The 14,014-nt window shown below is 51.4% G+C and overlaps 1 protein-coding gene across 1 annotated transcript; it reads left to right on the top strand.

The window, feature by feature from the left end:
• Positions 1 to 9,283: 9,283 nt before the first annotated feature.
• LOC104290614 (uncharacterized family 31 glucosidase KIAA1161-like) lies at positions 9,284 to 11,380 on the top strand. The gene has a single exon (XM_009889729.1). It carries the CDS (start codon positions 9,284 to 9,286, stop codon positions 11,378 to 11,380), a length of 2,097 nt encoding a protein of 698 aa, XP_009888031.1.
• Positions 11,381 to 14,014: the final 2,634 nt, after the last annotated feature.

Below are 14,014 nucleotides of genomic sequence, written 5' to 3'. Positions count from 1 at the left end.
CAGGCAAGAAAAGGCAAAGTTCGGCAGGAGTGCCCAGAGGGGCGTGGGATGCGTCTGCTGAAACCCTGCGCTTGGCCATTCTGTCACGGGGTTGTTTTTCTTCAGCGAGAAATATCTCCAGTGGGATGAGTTTAAGCATCATTATAGGTCACAGCGGAGATAAAACCTCACAAAGTGTCTGTGGGGGTCCCGGAGCTGGAGGGTGATGGGGGTTGGAGCCAAGATCCTGGCAGAAGAGCAGGGTCTTGCTGCTGGTCTGCCCTGACAGTTGCCCCAAGGGTTGCTCAGGTCGAGTTTGGCTTTTCATGCACCAGTTTGGGCTCTGCACAGCAGGGAAACCACACATCCCTCCCTGAGGGAGGGCAGCAAAGGCTGTCAGGTCAAATAGCAGCAGGGGAAGCCAGAGATAGAATATTGCTAGCGAGATGCTCCCATTCAGCCACATCCTCTCTGCACTTGTCTGTCCCACCTGCTCGCTGAGGTCCTTCTCACCCAGATACATCATTAGGCCTTTTTCATAAAAATACATAAAAATGATGACTTCACATTTACGTTTGGAGTCAAGTCCTGGATGGCACCAATATCACATCTCCCAGCTCTGCCCATGAGACCAGGAGTCACTTCAAGAGCTGGGAGCTGCTTCATTTAGTGGCCAAGCTGTCAAATTAAGCAGCACAGTGTGTGCATCCATACAAGGGCACAGGCTCAGGTCAGAGTCTTGCGAAGGTGAGGTTCCCTCTGTGCCTAGCCCTGGGCTGATGGCTCCCAGCTTTCCCCCTCTCACAAGGGGGATCTGGCTTCAAACCAGACCATCTTCTTCCCAGGTGGATGCTGATATGGCAAGGCACATCCTATGGCCAAACAAAAGGTAAAATTGGGATAAGTTCTTGCCCTGGTGAGGTTGCACCTGCCTGGCTGTAACACTGCGCTCAAGAAAAATACCACAGAAGTGGTGTCTTTGGGATTACTGTTTTCTTTTCCCCATAGGAACGTGTCAAGTTGCACTAAATACCAGGCATTTTTAATTTTAAAAAGCACAGATGTTAAACTCTACTCCACATGACTGGGGTTGAAAATGCAAACGCTCTCCACCGCATTTGTCGAGCGAGAGTGTCTCTCCCACAGGAGAAAGAGGAGAGGGAAGAGCTCAGGGTGGAGGCATCTCCCTGTCGGGTGGAGAGCATTGCAGTGAATATCCTGGTGAAAAGGTTGCTGGACTCTTCTACCATGGATCCTGCTATTGCTCTGACCCTGGGAGCTGGTACACCTCCCATGTTTCTCCTCCCAGCCCTTCCATCCATTTCATGCACAGGAAACGGAGGCATGTGGAGGCCATGATCTCTCCAAAGCCATGAAGTCTGTCTCTGAGCTCCTCAGTCCCATATTTCTCCTAAACCACTGGATTGCAGTTGCTTTTTAGCACCCAGAAAGCCTTTCCCTGTATGTGCCAGGAAGGTGTCCTCCTCCTGCCAGGCAGAGAGTTGTCAGGGATCTTTGCTGCAATTTTAGCGTGGGAAGGACCGTGCAGGGTCAGGCTACAGGTCTACCCACAGGTCTGATTCCAGCAGGGACCCGTAGAAGGTGCTGGGGGAAAACTAAGAAAATAGTAAGCATGTCCCTTACTCTTTTCTTACCATTTTCAGCTCAGGATTTCCCAATCCCAGTAGTTTAGCAGCTTTGCTGTCTCTGTTTAATGAGCAGCTCAGATTTTGCCTTGGGCAAGCCCCTGCCACCTCCATGGGGGAGAACCCATTCATTCCCATCACTTCCCTCCTTCCTGCAGACATTTAACCTTGCCAGGACCTTCCCTTTTATGCTGACTCTCTTCTGTTCCTGTTGGGGCCTTTTAAACTCTATGCAAAGTTTTCAGGAAATCCAGATGTTTTCTTCTCCAGGGTGTGATTCCAGCTTTTTGAAGGATATCTTCTTGCTTCAAATAATGTCTCCCATCTGCTGTTAAGCCAGTTTCACTTCCTTGCCCCGAGGAAAGGAAGGATAGGAAGAAAAAGTCTCCAACTTTTCTTCTAGAGGGCATGTGCTGGTGCTCCTCTTCCAATGTGGTGTCCTGAAGGATCTTGGCTCAGCTGTCCCCTCGGTCTGGTGCCATCACCTCTGGCTGGCGTCAAGGTTGATGAGGGATGCCACAGCACAGAACCCGGCTGCTCTTCTTGCTGCCCACTGCCCTGCCCTGGGGCACTGGACTGGAGGTCTGTTCCATATGGAGATCTGCTCCATCCAGAGATCTACTCCATCCAGAGGTGCAACTTAACACTGTATCCAAAAGCAAATCCTTTTTTTCTGGCTTTGGCATTCTCTTAATGATGTACAGGATGTTCAGGCTACCACTGAACCAGTTCAACATCAGCCATGGAGATTTTTAGGGTTTCAGGACACCACTTTGGTCTTATTTCTTATTCATACAAGAAAGTATTAGCATATAAAATTGCTCTGTGGCCTTAGAGCCCATTCTCCATGACATGTTGGCTTGCTTATGGCATGGCATAACCTCATGTGTAGGGATGCTTTCTTCAAAATAATTTCCACAGCTTTTCCCGGGCTGCCCCTAGGAGCAAGTTACTTTCCAGCTGTGGTCTCTCCCATGCAGAGCAGAGTAGTCCCATAATTGCTGGCCCTCGATCACATAATTTCCATGTCCATTTAGTCCTTGCTGACCAGATTCCTATGGAGCAGTCTTGTTCTTGGCTCCATTGTCAGTTTGATGGATGCATTGCTTTTTCCTCTTCATTTTGCAGCTCACAGTGAATTTAATCAGAGAGAAGTGAAAAGCAAGTGAAACTTCACCTCTTGATAGCGACATGGTGTTACCCACCACATCTTCAAACACAGAGATCATTCTCCAGACACCCAAATGCAGCCTTGTCTGGTGTGGGATTGGTGCTGCTTTCTGGCACACAACAGCTAGCAAAGCAAGCGGAGCCAAATATTTCACTAGCCTAAAACTTGAGGGATGCTCAGGAACAGCATAGCCATCCATTAGGCTTTCACCCCAGCCCTGAAACCAGCAAGACTCTACTGAACTTAAAAGCTGAGCTCAATCCTGTACCCTCAGTGTCATCCCAGGACAGGGATGGCAAAACTCGCAGAGGGTCCCTGGGGTGAGGCAGGCTGGAGTCCTGGGGCCTCTCTGGTTGTTCAGCATTTTAGGGATTAAATCTTCCTTTGTCCCTGGGTAACCTCCTTCAGACAGAGGTGCAAATGCTCATTAGCTTTCTTTTCAGCTGTCTGGCCATTTGGAGGTTTTTCCGTCTGGAGGCCTGGTTCAAAGTGCTTGTGAAAGGATCAGCTTCAGCCATGCTTGGTAATTTCTGAAAAACCCAGGGACGTCTCTCTTGCTTATGACCAGGCTGAGTTTTGGTGGTAAAACCCCTGTAACATCCCTCTGGCTACTGGCTGGCACTAATCACGATTTGTTCATCTATCTACATGCACTTTGGACACGGGCTTTCATTGCCCTGGTTGAAGTTGGATAAGTGCCGAGGCAAGCTGAGGGGTCTGGCCATTGTGGGATTGTCTCTGCAGTGAAACCTTTGGTCACAGAGAAGCACTTGGCATCAGACGTATAGGAAAATAACCACAGTAAAGACCCTGTATCTCCAAGAAGGGGTGCAAAAGGAAAAAGAGATTTTTGCATGCCAAAATTCTCCCATGGCCAGGAAGTGGAGCTGGTTGGGGATAAAGCAGCATCTCCAGAGATGCCTGGGTTAGATGTGGCCCTTGCAGCCCTTGTCCCATGTGAGCAGCAGGCTGAGACTGTGAGAAGCCCAGAGCAGATGCCCTCAGCCTGCCTGAGAGCCTCATCTCCCACTGTGGATGCATCAGTGCTGCAAGAAGTCCCACAGGGCAGGTGTAAGATAAATTGCCCAGGACCCCTCAACCTGGCAAGCAGTTGGCTTAACCCATGCAGAGCCTGAAGCATCCCTCAAGGACCTACCTGGAGCATTTGATGCTCATAGTGGGTTTTTATCTCATTCTCACAAGAGAATAGCAACCGAGAGTGGTTCCTCTCTGAGGTGAAAACCTTCAAGCATTGAGCCTTTTTATCTCACTGCTGTTGTAGGCAGCTCCCAAGGGCTCCCTCTCCAAGCAAAGCCTTCAACTGAGCCTGGGTCTAAGTGGCGGAAAACCCAGCTCAGACCCAGGTCCCTTCCTGGCTTATTTCTTCACCTGGCATGAGCCCAGTTCCCTGACTTCATTCAGAGCAGCCTGAGATTAGCGCACCCATTTTTCACCCCCTTTTCCACTGCTCCCCAGCCTGCTCACATAATTGCAGTGGTGGCACACAATGACCTTTTTTTCCCCCTTGCCTGCGCTTTGCTTATCGCTCTCTGCTCTGTTTGCTTATTCATCAGAAGAAGGAACCTCAAAAATTCTCTGGAGCTCCTCACAAGGACTGATCCTGGTGCAACAGGGTATGACGGGCTCCGTGCTGCCCATGGGATGCCCGATGACCGGTCACCCTGCAGCCCTGGGACAAGCCTGGAAGCATGCCCTGGGTTTCAGCCTGGGCCACTGGCTCAGCAGATGGAGCTCCTTCCCAAGGATGCGGGCAGAGCGGCTCTGCAGAGTGCAGCGGGATGCTGTGGCCACTACTTGCAGCTTGGAGCAGCACATGGACACTGTGCAGGCTCAGGAGTCAGAGAGAGCCCTGAAATGGGGAAAAAGTTGATTTTGCAGGTTTTTTTTCTGCTGGCTTGGGAAAGAGGAGTTTGTTCTTATAAGAGGATGGGAGTGGGACTTTACACTACCTGCTCCTATAACGATTAGGACTGAAAGACCTGTGCAGTAAACTCTGCGTTATTACCAGTACTGAGGAACTGGGATCCTCTTGATAAGGAAAAGGCCCAGGTAATATTTCTGCTCTAGACCTGAGCTGGATGTGCATGGCTCCAGGGGGCTTATATCACTGTCAGGCTTACATGGGGTTACCATCTTTGCAGCAGCACGTTGTACAGGCACAAGCCAGCAGAGTCTGTGCCAGCCACCTTCATACTGAGATGAGCTAAAAACCCTCCAGGCATCAGGAGCTGTGGGGAGCGGTGCAGAGACCTCCAAATCAGCACGGTTGCCAGAAACAACAGGGCAGTCTGGTCGGTGTGAGCTGGTGCAGGGCTCTGCATGCTGGTGGTGCATCCTTGCAGGATACAGCCACAAGGCTCCCAGCAGGTTGGACGATGTTGCTGAAATGGGGTTTAATATGAACCAAACTGCTGTTTCAGCCCAAGGACCCAGGCAAGATCCCCACGGGCCAAAGGTCATGGTCGTGTGGCCAGCTATCACTGTTGCTCTCGCTGGAGCTATCAGGAATTGCTCAAAGCCCAGAGCTTCAGGGAGAGGTGCACACAGTGCTGTGGCTAATGTCCTCCCTGCTTTGGGGCACAAGTGAACTTTGATTTTTTTTCTGGCTCTCACAGGAGCAGGATCACACACCGCTCTGTGGGAAGGACTCTGGTCACGTTCAGGGACATTGGTGCCCTTACCTGCACCACATGGACTGCAGAGCATCCTTGGCAATGTCACCTCACCCTCTGCATCCATCCCCCAGCCACTTCCCCCTTGCTTTAAGCCTGGTTGGCTTTGCAGCTAATCTGTGGCAGCTCATGCAATAACCTTGGCTCTCCCTCGCTCCCTCTCCTTGGCTGCAGCGATAGCAGATACCTCTTTTCTCATGTCATCTATACACACAGAAATAATGGTGAGCAAACCTCCCCTGGGTCCCTTTTAGCAATAAATCCCTCATATGACACCTGCATGTGCCAGGCTCCTATGGGAAATGAGGGCTTATGGGAACTGCTTTCTTCTTTGGGTGTGTTTTCTGCTAAAAAGGTGCCATTTGAAAGAGACTAAAAGGGTTCAGTAAATGATTAATCAGTTCTTGCAGAGTTTGACTGGGCAATAGTTTGTTTATGACCATGACTTATAGCTGCCTATGCCGCTTTCTTCTAGAACTTGTTATATACTCTCCCTACAAGCGCCTGACAGTGACTCCTAAGTGTTTGATAACCTGTTATAAAAGGAATCTTAATATAGAAAACTATACCTTTATTTAAAGTCAGAACTGTTTCCTGATGAATTGTTTGATGAGTGATGCTCTCCCTGCACCAGCAAGGCAGGTAAATGCACTGGAAGGGCAAAAGTCTGAGGATTGAGGTGTCACACAAATGGGACGTGGACCAAGGACTGACAAACTCATGCCACATGTGCCAAGAGATCGGGGGGACTGCTGGGGGATAGATTTGGGCTGGAGGAGGCTCTGAGAGGAGATGTACAATGGAGTTTAAGCCCATAGCTGCCCTTTCCAGCTGGCTGACATGTGTTTCATGACCTGCAACCCTTGCTTAGCTCCTGTTTAACTCTAAGAGGGTCTAAAGTCCCGGCTCATTTTCTGCCTGTCGTGGTGCTGGGTATGTCAATGTTTAATCTGTGCATGCTAAGGGCTGCGTAGATCCTCGGGGTGAGGAATCCTGTCTCTTTTCAGACGAAGGCCTGGGGGACTGATGGGGCTGTATATGTACCAGATCAGCATCTGATAAAGCAGCCCAAATACAGTACAATGATGCCGGCATCCCTCGGGCATCTGGCTTTTGGGGCACTCTGGGAGGATTCAGCCCATCCTTGCTTGGAAGCAGTTGTACTTTACCTGGCTTAATTAAGTATTCACTGGAGCTGAGAGGTGTTGCAAGGACCAGTTAAATATTCCTAGGGAAGTGCGGCTGGGATGCCATAACCCCATGGACGGAGCAAGGAAAAGGCTGGAACTGGGCTCTGGGTGACCAATGTGTGCCCCTTGGCAGCGCTCCTCATTGCCCCCGCGCAGAGCTCAGCCTGCTGGCTTGGCCAGCAGATATTTAATGATTTCATGAGACATAGGCCTTGAAGAACAGGAGTCTGCAGCTTCAGAGACTCCTTGCCCTGGTGGAATATATCCCACTTTCATCCTGCTCTGCCTCCAGATGTGCCAACACTTGCCCTTCCCACCGACCATCCACATGTCCCAGGCAGTACCTCTCCTCTGTGAGAGGCAAGGCTGGAGTACCAACACAGCATCCCATCACGTCATAGGAGGCAGGACAACCCAAAAGGCCCTGGGGACCCGACAGCTTGGCCCAGAGGCTCTGACTCCCTTGTATATTGCCTTTCTGCCACTGATCTTCTGCTCCTGGGGAAACCAAGGGATTTAAAGCAGTTGTCTGGGAGAGAAATCACTGCATTGAAAGCTGGGAAACTTCCCATACATCCTTTATTCTTGTTGGGATTTTGGAGTCCTTATGTCCCCATGGGGTTTTTTTAATATGTTGTTTAATATTGAAAAAAGAATAGAAAAAGCCGAAGTCCTGAAAAACTTGTTTTCCTCTCCTTTTCCCTTCCTTTCCTTTTTACCCTGGAAAATGGTGGGGCTCATCTTAAAGGCAAGTCCTGTATCCAGGCTGGCTGGGAGGGTGAAAGGAGGAAGGAAGAAGAGGAAAGCTCCGAGGGCGGTAACCAAGGACTCACCCAGAGCATAAAAACATCTTCAAAGCGAAGAGGTTGTTTTGCAAAAACACCAGGGTTTCGCTGGAAACCACCCGAGCTGGAGTCACAAAGCTGCATCAGGAGCTGGGCCAGCACCAGGGAGCCTGCCAGGTCTGAGCACTTTGGGGCTGGCAGAGTGCCCCAAGCACACATGTAACCCAACCTGCTCCCCAAAAACATCCCTGTCCCAGAATCACCGTCTCTTCAGGGCAGCAGTGACCTTCCTTCTCCCACCCCCTACCCCAGACAGGCCTCACTCAGGAAGGCTTTTATTCACTTTGGCTCTTTTTCACAGCAAAGCCTTGCTCACCCTGAGAGCGCATTACAAAAACTGAGTGAGCAGCTCATTCAGGTGGTTGGGAGGCTGCTGCGATTGATCCCAAATGCAGTGACCTCTGGTATTTTTAATGGCTCCTTGGGCAGCTTATCATCTCTGTATACTTAGATACTGATGTCATGGCAGTGTGGGTAAATACGCCTGGCATGTATTGCCAGGCAAGTCTTGGATAAGCAAGCTGGCTCTTTTTCCTCCTCTCCATACAGGCTGGTCCTGCAAATTTTCAACCTGTCAGACCACAGAGACCACAGGATGAGACCAGGGAAGCGGGGGGGCTGGTTGCACAGAGTCCCTTGCCTAGAGCCACCTGCCTCAGGGTTCCCTGCCTGTCTTTTTTTGCTGGCAGTGGATGCTCTTTCAGATGCTGCAAGCTGCACTGCACTGGCTGGCTTGGTGATACTTGCTGCAGCTGGGACATGCGTCATCTTCTTGTGCATTTCTCAGCAAAACAAGATTTTAATGTTGTCCTCATCTAGTTAAACTTCAGTTTAATACCCCTATCCCCAGACTCTGTGTGTAATATCTTCCACCCCCTCTGCACTGTAGCATCGTGCCTGACATAAGCATGGGACTCACAGAAACTGAATTAGGATAGAATATGGAGAAGCAGATGCAAGGAAACATCCTCTTTTTCCCCTGCCCAGGCAAGAGGGGCTGTGCCTGGGTGACTTCTCCAGGACAGGCAGCTGAAGGGCTCTGCCCAGCCACCCTGGAGCAGTGCAGCGCTGGCTACAAAGCATGTGCGTCCCCTTGTCCCTGTGTCCCCATGCAGCTCGGGGAAAGAGCAAAGTCCAGGGAGATAACACATCACTCGCCAGATGCATCCCCGGGGGGTGGTGGGGAATGGCAAGCAGAGGCTGAACACTTCAGCACAGCATTTCTCTGCCTGCATTTGATGCAGAGAAGTTGAAGACAGCTGGTAAAGTCCAGCAGGGTGTATAGTTAGTGTAAAAACAGACCAGCTTGTGATGTCCATCTTGTACGCTCAGGTACCAGCCCCTATCCCTGGCCCCATTCTCCTCCAGGCTCTGGTCTGACTTTCATCCCCTTGCCCTTGCTCTGCAGGACGCAGAGCTGCAGCCAAGAGAGGGTCATGGGAATCCTGGCACAGCCCTGCTCCAAAAAAGCTCAGCCCAGCTGGCAGTGAACGGGCTGCCGCCGCACAGAGCACGGCAAGCCAGAGCCGCAGAGTCGGGGACGCTGCCGAGCTGCAAGCGGGAGGAGAGGAGTGACCACCATTATCAAGATTTAATTGTTCTTTTGTGTGTTCATAACACTCTGTTTCAGGAAATAACACTGCAGATGTGAGTGGCCAGGCTTTGGAAAAGAGTCTCTGATCCCCTTCATGCAGCATCTTGGATTTTATGTCCACCAGTTGGAAAAAAATTCAGCAGCAAACTTTCTAACCAAGGAGACATGGACAGTCAGATTACCCACCGTGCAGAAAAACATGGAAACGCTCAAAAGGGGGGTGCCAAAAAACACTATTTGCCTGAAAACATCACACCAGTGAAGCAGAAGCCCTCCAAGGAGCTGAGGCCCATGCTCGGGGCCATCTTGCTGGGCCTCATCCTGTTCATTGCTGCAGTGGTGGCCTGGTGCTACTACACAGTGTCCCTGCGGAAGGCGGAGCGGCTCAAGACGGAGTTGATGGACCTGCGGGCAGACGGCTTCGTCATCAGGAACCAGCACGGGGAGGTGGTGTTCCGTCTGGCCTTCCGCTCGGGCAGCCTTGACCTGGAGTCGTGTTCCAAGGAGGGCGAGATTTTGGGCTGCACGCGGTCGGGCGGGGGGCCGCTCAACTTCTTCATCCAGACGGTGAAGCCCAAGGACACGGTGATGTGCTACCGCGTGCGCTGGGAGGAGCTGGCGGCCGGCCCGGCGGTGGAGCACACCATGTTCTGGGAGGACGCCCACTGGTACGGGGGCTCGGAGATGAGCACCCAGCACTGGCCCATCCGCCTGGCCGGCTACCAGGAGCCCGTGCCCTACGTGACGAGTGACGTCTACTCCTTCCGCGACAGCTTTGGAGGCATCCTTGAACGCTACTGGCTCTCCTCCAAGGCGGCGGCCATCAAGATCAACGACTCTGTGCCCTTCCACCTGGGCTTCAATGCCACCGAGCGCGCCCTCTTCTTCCAGGCCCGCTACAAGGACTCACCCTACAAGCCCCCACCGGGGCAGCCGCCCTTCCCCGAGCTCAGCTACCGAGTCTGTGTGGGCTCCGATGTCACCTCCATCCACAAGTACATGGTGCGCAGGTACTTCAACAAGCCCTCCAAGATCCCTGCGGAGAACGCCTTCCGATACCCAATCTGGTCCACCTGGGCCCTCTACAAGAACAATATTGACCAGGATAAACTTTTGCGATTTGCTGAAAAGATCAAGAAGTACCGTTTTAACTGCAGCCATATTGAAATCGATGACATGTACACACAAGCCTATGGGGACTTTGACTTTGACCCCATTAAGTTCCCCAACGTAACAGAGATGTTTGCAAAACTGAGGGAAGATGGGTTTAAGGTCACCCTCTGGGTTCATCCCTTTGTACACATAGATTCCTCCAATTTTGAAGTGGGAATCAAGCGTCAGCTGTTCATCAAGGAGCCATCGGGGCGGCTGCCAGCCATGGTGGAGTGGTGGAACGGCATCGGGGCCATCCTGGACTTCACCAACCCAGCAGCCCGAGACTGGTTCCAGAGCCACCTGCGCCAGCTCCGACACAAGTATGGCATCTCGTCCTTCAAGTTCGATGCGGGTGAGACCAGCTACCTGCCCAAGCAGTTCAGCACCTTCCGCCCACTCTCAGACCCCAGCATCTGGTCACGGCGCTACACGGAGATGGCCATCCCCTTCTACGAGCTGGCTGAGGTGCGGGTGGGCTACCAGTCGCAGAACATCTCCTGCTTCTTCCGTATCATTGACCGTGACTCTGTCTGGGGCTACGAGCTCGGCCTCAAGTCCCTCATCCCCACTGTGCTCACCATCAGCATGCTGGGGTACCCATTTATACTGCCTGATATGATTGGAGGAAACTTCCTCCCCAACAAGACCGATGGGGCAGTGGAGATCCCTGACCGGGAGTTGTACGTGCGGTGGCTGGAGCTGTCGGCTTTCATGCCCTCCATGCAGTTCTCCATCCCGCCCTGGCTCTACGACAAGGAGGTGGTGGAGATTGCACAGAAGTTCACGGAGCTTCACGAGTCACTGGTGGCCCCGCTGCTGCTGGAGCTGGCTGGGGAGGTCACCGACACAGGCGACCCCATCATCCGTCCCATCTGGTGGATCTCACCCCATGATGAGGCTGCTCACAGGATCGACTCCCAGTTCCTCATTGGGGACACCCTCATGGTGGCCCCCGTCCTGGAGATGGGCAAGCAGGAGCGTGATGTCTACCTGCCGGCGGGCAAGTGGCGCAGCTACAAGGGGGAGTTGTTTGAGAAGACCCCGGTGCTGCTGACGGACTATCCTGTTGACCTGGACGAAGTTGCCTATTTCCTCTGGGTTTCCTAACAGGCTCCTCCATCAGCTATGCAATGGTCTCAAGGATTAATGAACCAATGACTTGAATGACCTAGGAATTTGAATAGTTTTTAGAGTAGAAATACTTCAGTATGAAATTTGAAGAAAACACTGTGACGTCTGTTTTGTGTAGCAAGTGCTGTAGAATAACTTACTTATTAAAATATATTGGATGGCTGTCTTTGTTACTGCAGTATGACAAATGGAATCTATAGAAACACAGTGTCTGCTTGTAATCTTTTCTCAGGAAGAAATGCCATGCACGCTTCTGGTTCATAAAGGAAATTTCATGGACTCCTTTATTACCCAGTTTCACAGCTGATCCCTTGAGATATTTATAATTTTATTTACTCAGTGAAGGAGACAGTTGGAGCAGAGTACTTTTTTTACAAAAAGCAGTCTGTGATTATCCTCAAGAGGAAAGCATCCAGTTTTCAGCCTGCACATCTGATGGATGCTTATGCAGGAGTAAGGGAAGTTTGCGTTTCCCACAGCCTGAGCTATCTGAGCAAGCAGAGAGAAGCTATAGCACTTGCTAATGGTGTCGCAACCATTTTCCCCCCTTTTATTGGAAGAAATTATTGAGAACCACGTCTGTGGTGTGGATTCAGCCAAGCTTGTAAGTACGTGGTAAAATTTCATGGCAGTCAAGACTAAAACCTAGCACCAAGTCATACATGGGTTAGGACCTAATAGGACCCATGTGTGTTTTGGGACCACATTTAGAGCCAAAGTGTGCAATCCTTCAGGTCCCAGGAGAGGACTCGGCCGTCAGAAGGGCAATGAAGCTGGTGAGGGGTCTGGACAACAAGTCTTATGAGGAACAACTGAGGGAACTGGGGTTGTTTAGCGTGGAGGAGTCTGAGGGGAGACCTTATTGCACACTACAACTACCTGAAAGGAGGTTGTAGAGAGGTGTGGGTTGGTCTCTTCTCCCTAGTGACCAGCGACAGGATGAGAGGAAATGGGTTCAAGTTATGCCAGGTGAGGTTTAGATTGGATACTAGGAAACATTTTTTCACTGAAAGGGTTATTAAACATTGGAATAGGCTGCCCAGGGAGGTGGTGGATTCGCCATGCCTGGAGGTGTTTAAAAAAGGGTAGATGTGGTACCTGGGGACATGGTTTAGAGGTGGTTTTGTCAGGTTAGGTTAATGGTTGGAGGTGATAATCTTAAAGGTCTGTTCCAACCCCAACAACTCTATGATTCTATGATCATCTGGAGAAATCTCAGACAATTAGCAAACAAGCCCGAAGTGCTCGCCTGTCACAGTTTTCCCATGGAAAATGTTCTCCCATGCCACCTGCTGAGTTGATGGAGATCCTTGTCCATGAGCCACCATCCTTCTACCCATGGAGGTGACTTCTCCTGGGTGAAGGCCTCTCAGCAGCACCTGCAGGCTTGGGGTAAGCAGGCTGGCTGTGAAATGCTTTTCACTCTTGGTCCAATCTTCCCTGGTTTTAAGCACAGAGAAGTTTAAAGGTGACATGACTGAGCTGTTTAGGAGAGTCCTGGGGTCTCTGAGCTGCAAAGCCCCTTCCCAAAGTGAGAGACTGATTCCTCTGCTGGCCTCAGCATGCTGCTAGTAGGCATCTGCTAGGTAAAGCTGTGTGTGGCCCCAAAGCATGAGAAAGCTTCTTTCTTCAGGGGTTTTCCCCAGAGCTGGTCTATGTAAAAAGTAAACAGGGGATGAAGAACATCACACTCACTCCAGATCTGGTTTGGTGCTCAGATGAAGCAGCCCCAAAACCAGCTCAGACCCCTGTCACTCATCAGCGATGCTAAAAGGAGCCTGCATGGTCACAGTGGCACAAGAGCAGTGCCAACTGTGATAACCCAGAACACCTTCCAGATGCCCCTGAAAGCAGCTCGAGCCACAGCAATGCTATTGCTGGTGTGGCAATGGGGAGGGAAAACCCTGCTTTAATGCAGGGATGCGAAAGGGAAAGCAATGCTCAGTCTGGCAGTGGTGTTCAGCATTAACAGTCCATCTCTAGGTACTTACCATGGGCTTTCTCCTACTCCAGCATAGTGGTTTCCACTGATGTATCTCCCCTGAGGATGACAAAGCATTTCTGAATTCTTTCTCTCTCAGTTGCTGCTTTGAAGCCCCGACGGCGATGCCTGACAGCTGGGCTTGGGGCAACCGGAGGGTCCCAGGGGGCCACAGCAAAATTCCTCTGGCTGCTGTCGCAGCAAGAAAAAAGGCTTTCTGTAAGGTTGATGCCCACGGTGCTGCGGACAGGTGGGAGACACAGGCTCCAGCCTCCTCATACCGCACCTCTACCCCTATAATCAGTGTGCTCTGCATGCACACACACGGCTCTGCCACCCGCCTGCATCACCGGCTGGGGGGAAAAAACAAAGCATCACTGAGACTTTCTGCAAACTCTGGGGATGATATGAGCTGCCTGGTCCCATTCGGCTGCAAAAAATCTCTCACCCAGATCCCCATGCCTTTCTGATCTTTCTCCCAGTGCCTTTCCCTGCTGCCCAGCTGAGCTGCGGGGAACCACAGGGGACCGGTGCTGCTGGAGGCATCCTGTGAGATAGCAGTGGCACAGCAGCCAGCTCTCCGCACCCTTCTGCCATGCCAGGGCATGGCTGCCAGAGGCACCTCTTGT

The sequence above is a fragment of the Charadrius vociferus genome, unplaced genomic scaffold (genome assembly GCF_000708025.1).
Source record: "Charadrius vociferus isolate BGI_N301 unplaced genomic scaffold, ASM70802v2 scaffold37, whole genome shotgun sequence".
Classification (NCBI taxonomy): domain Eukaryota; kingdom Metazoa; phylum Chordata; class Aves; order Charadriiformes; family Charadriidae; genus Charadrius; species Charadrius vociferus.
Note: the sequence above shows the minus strand (reverse complement) of the source record. Positions and strands in the feature narration are given on the sequence as shown.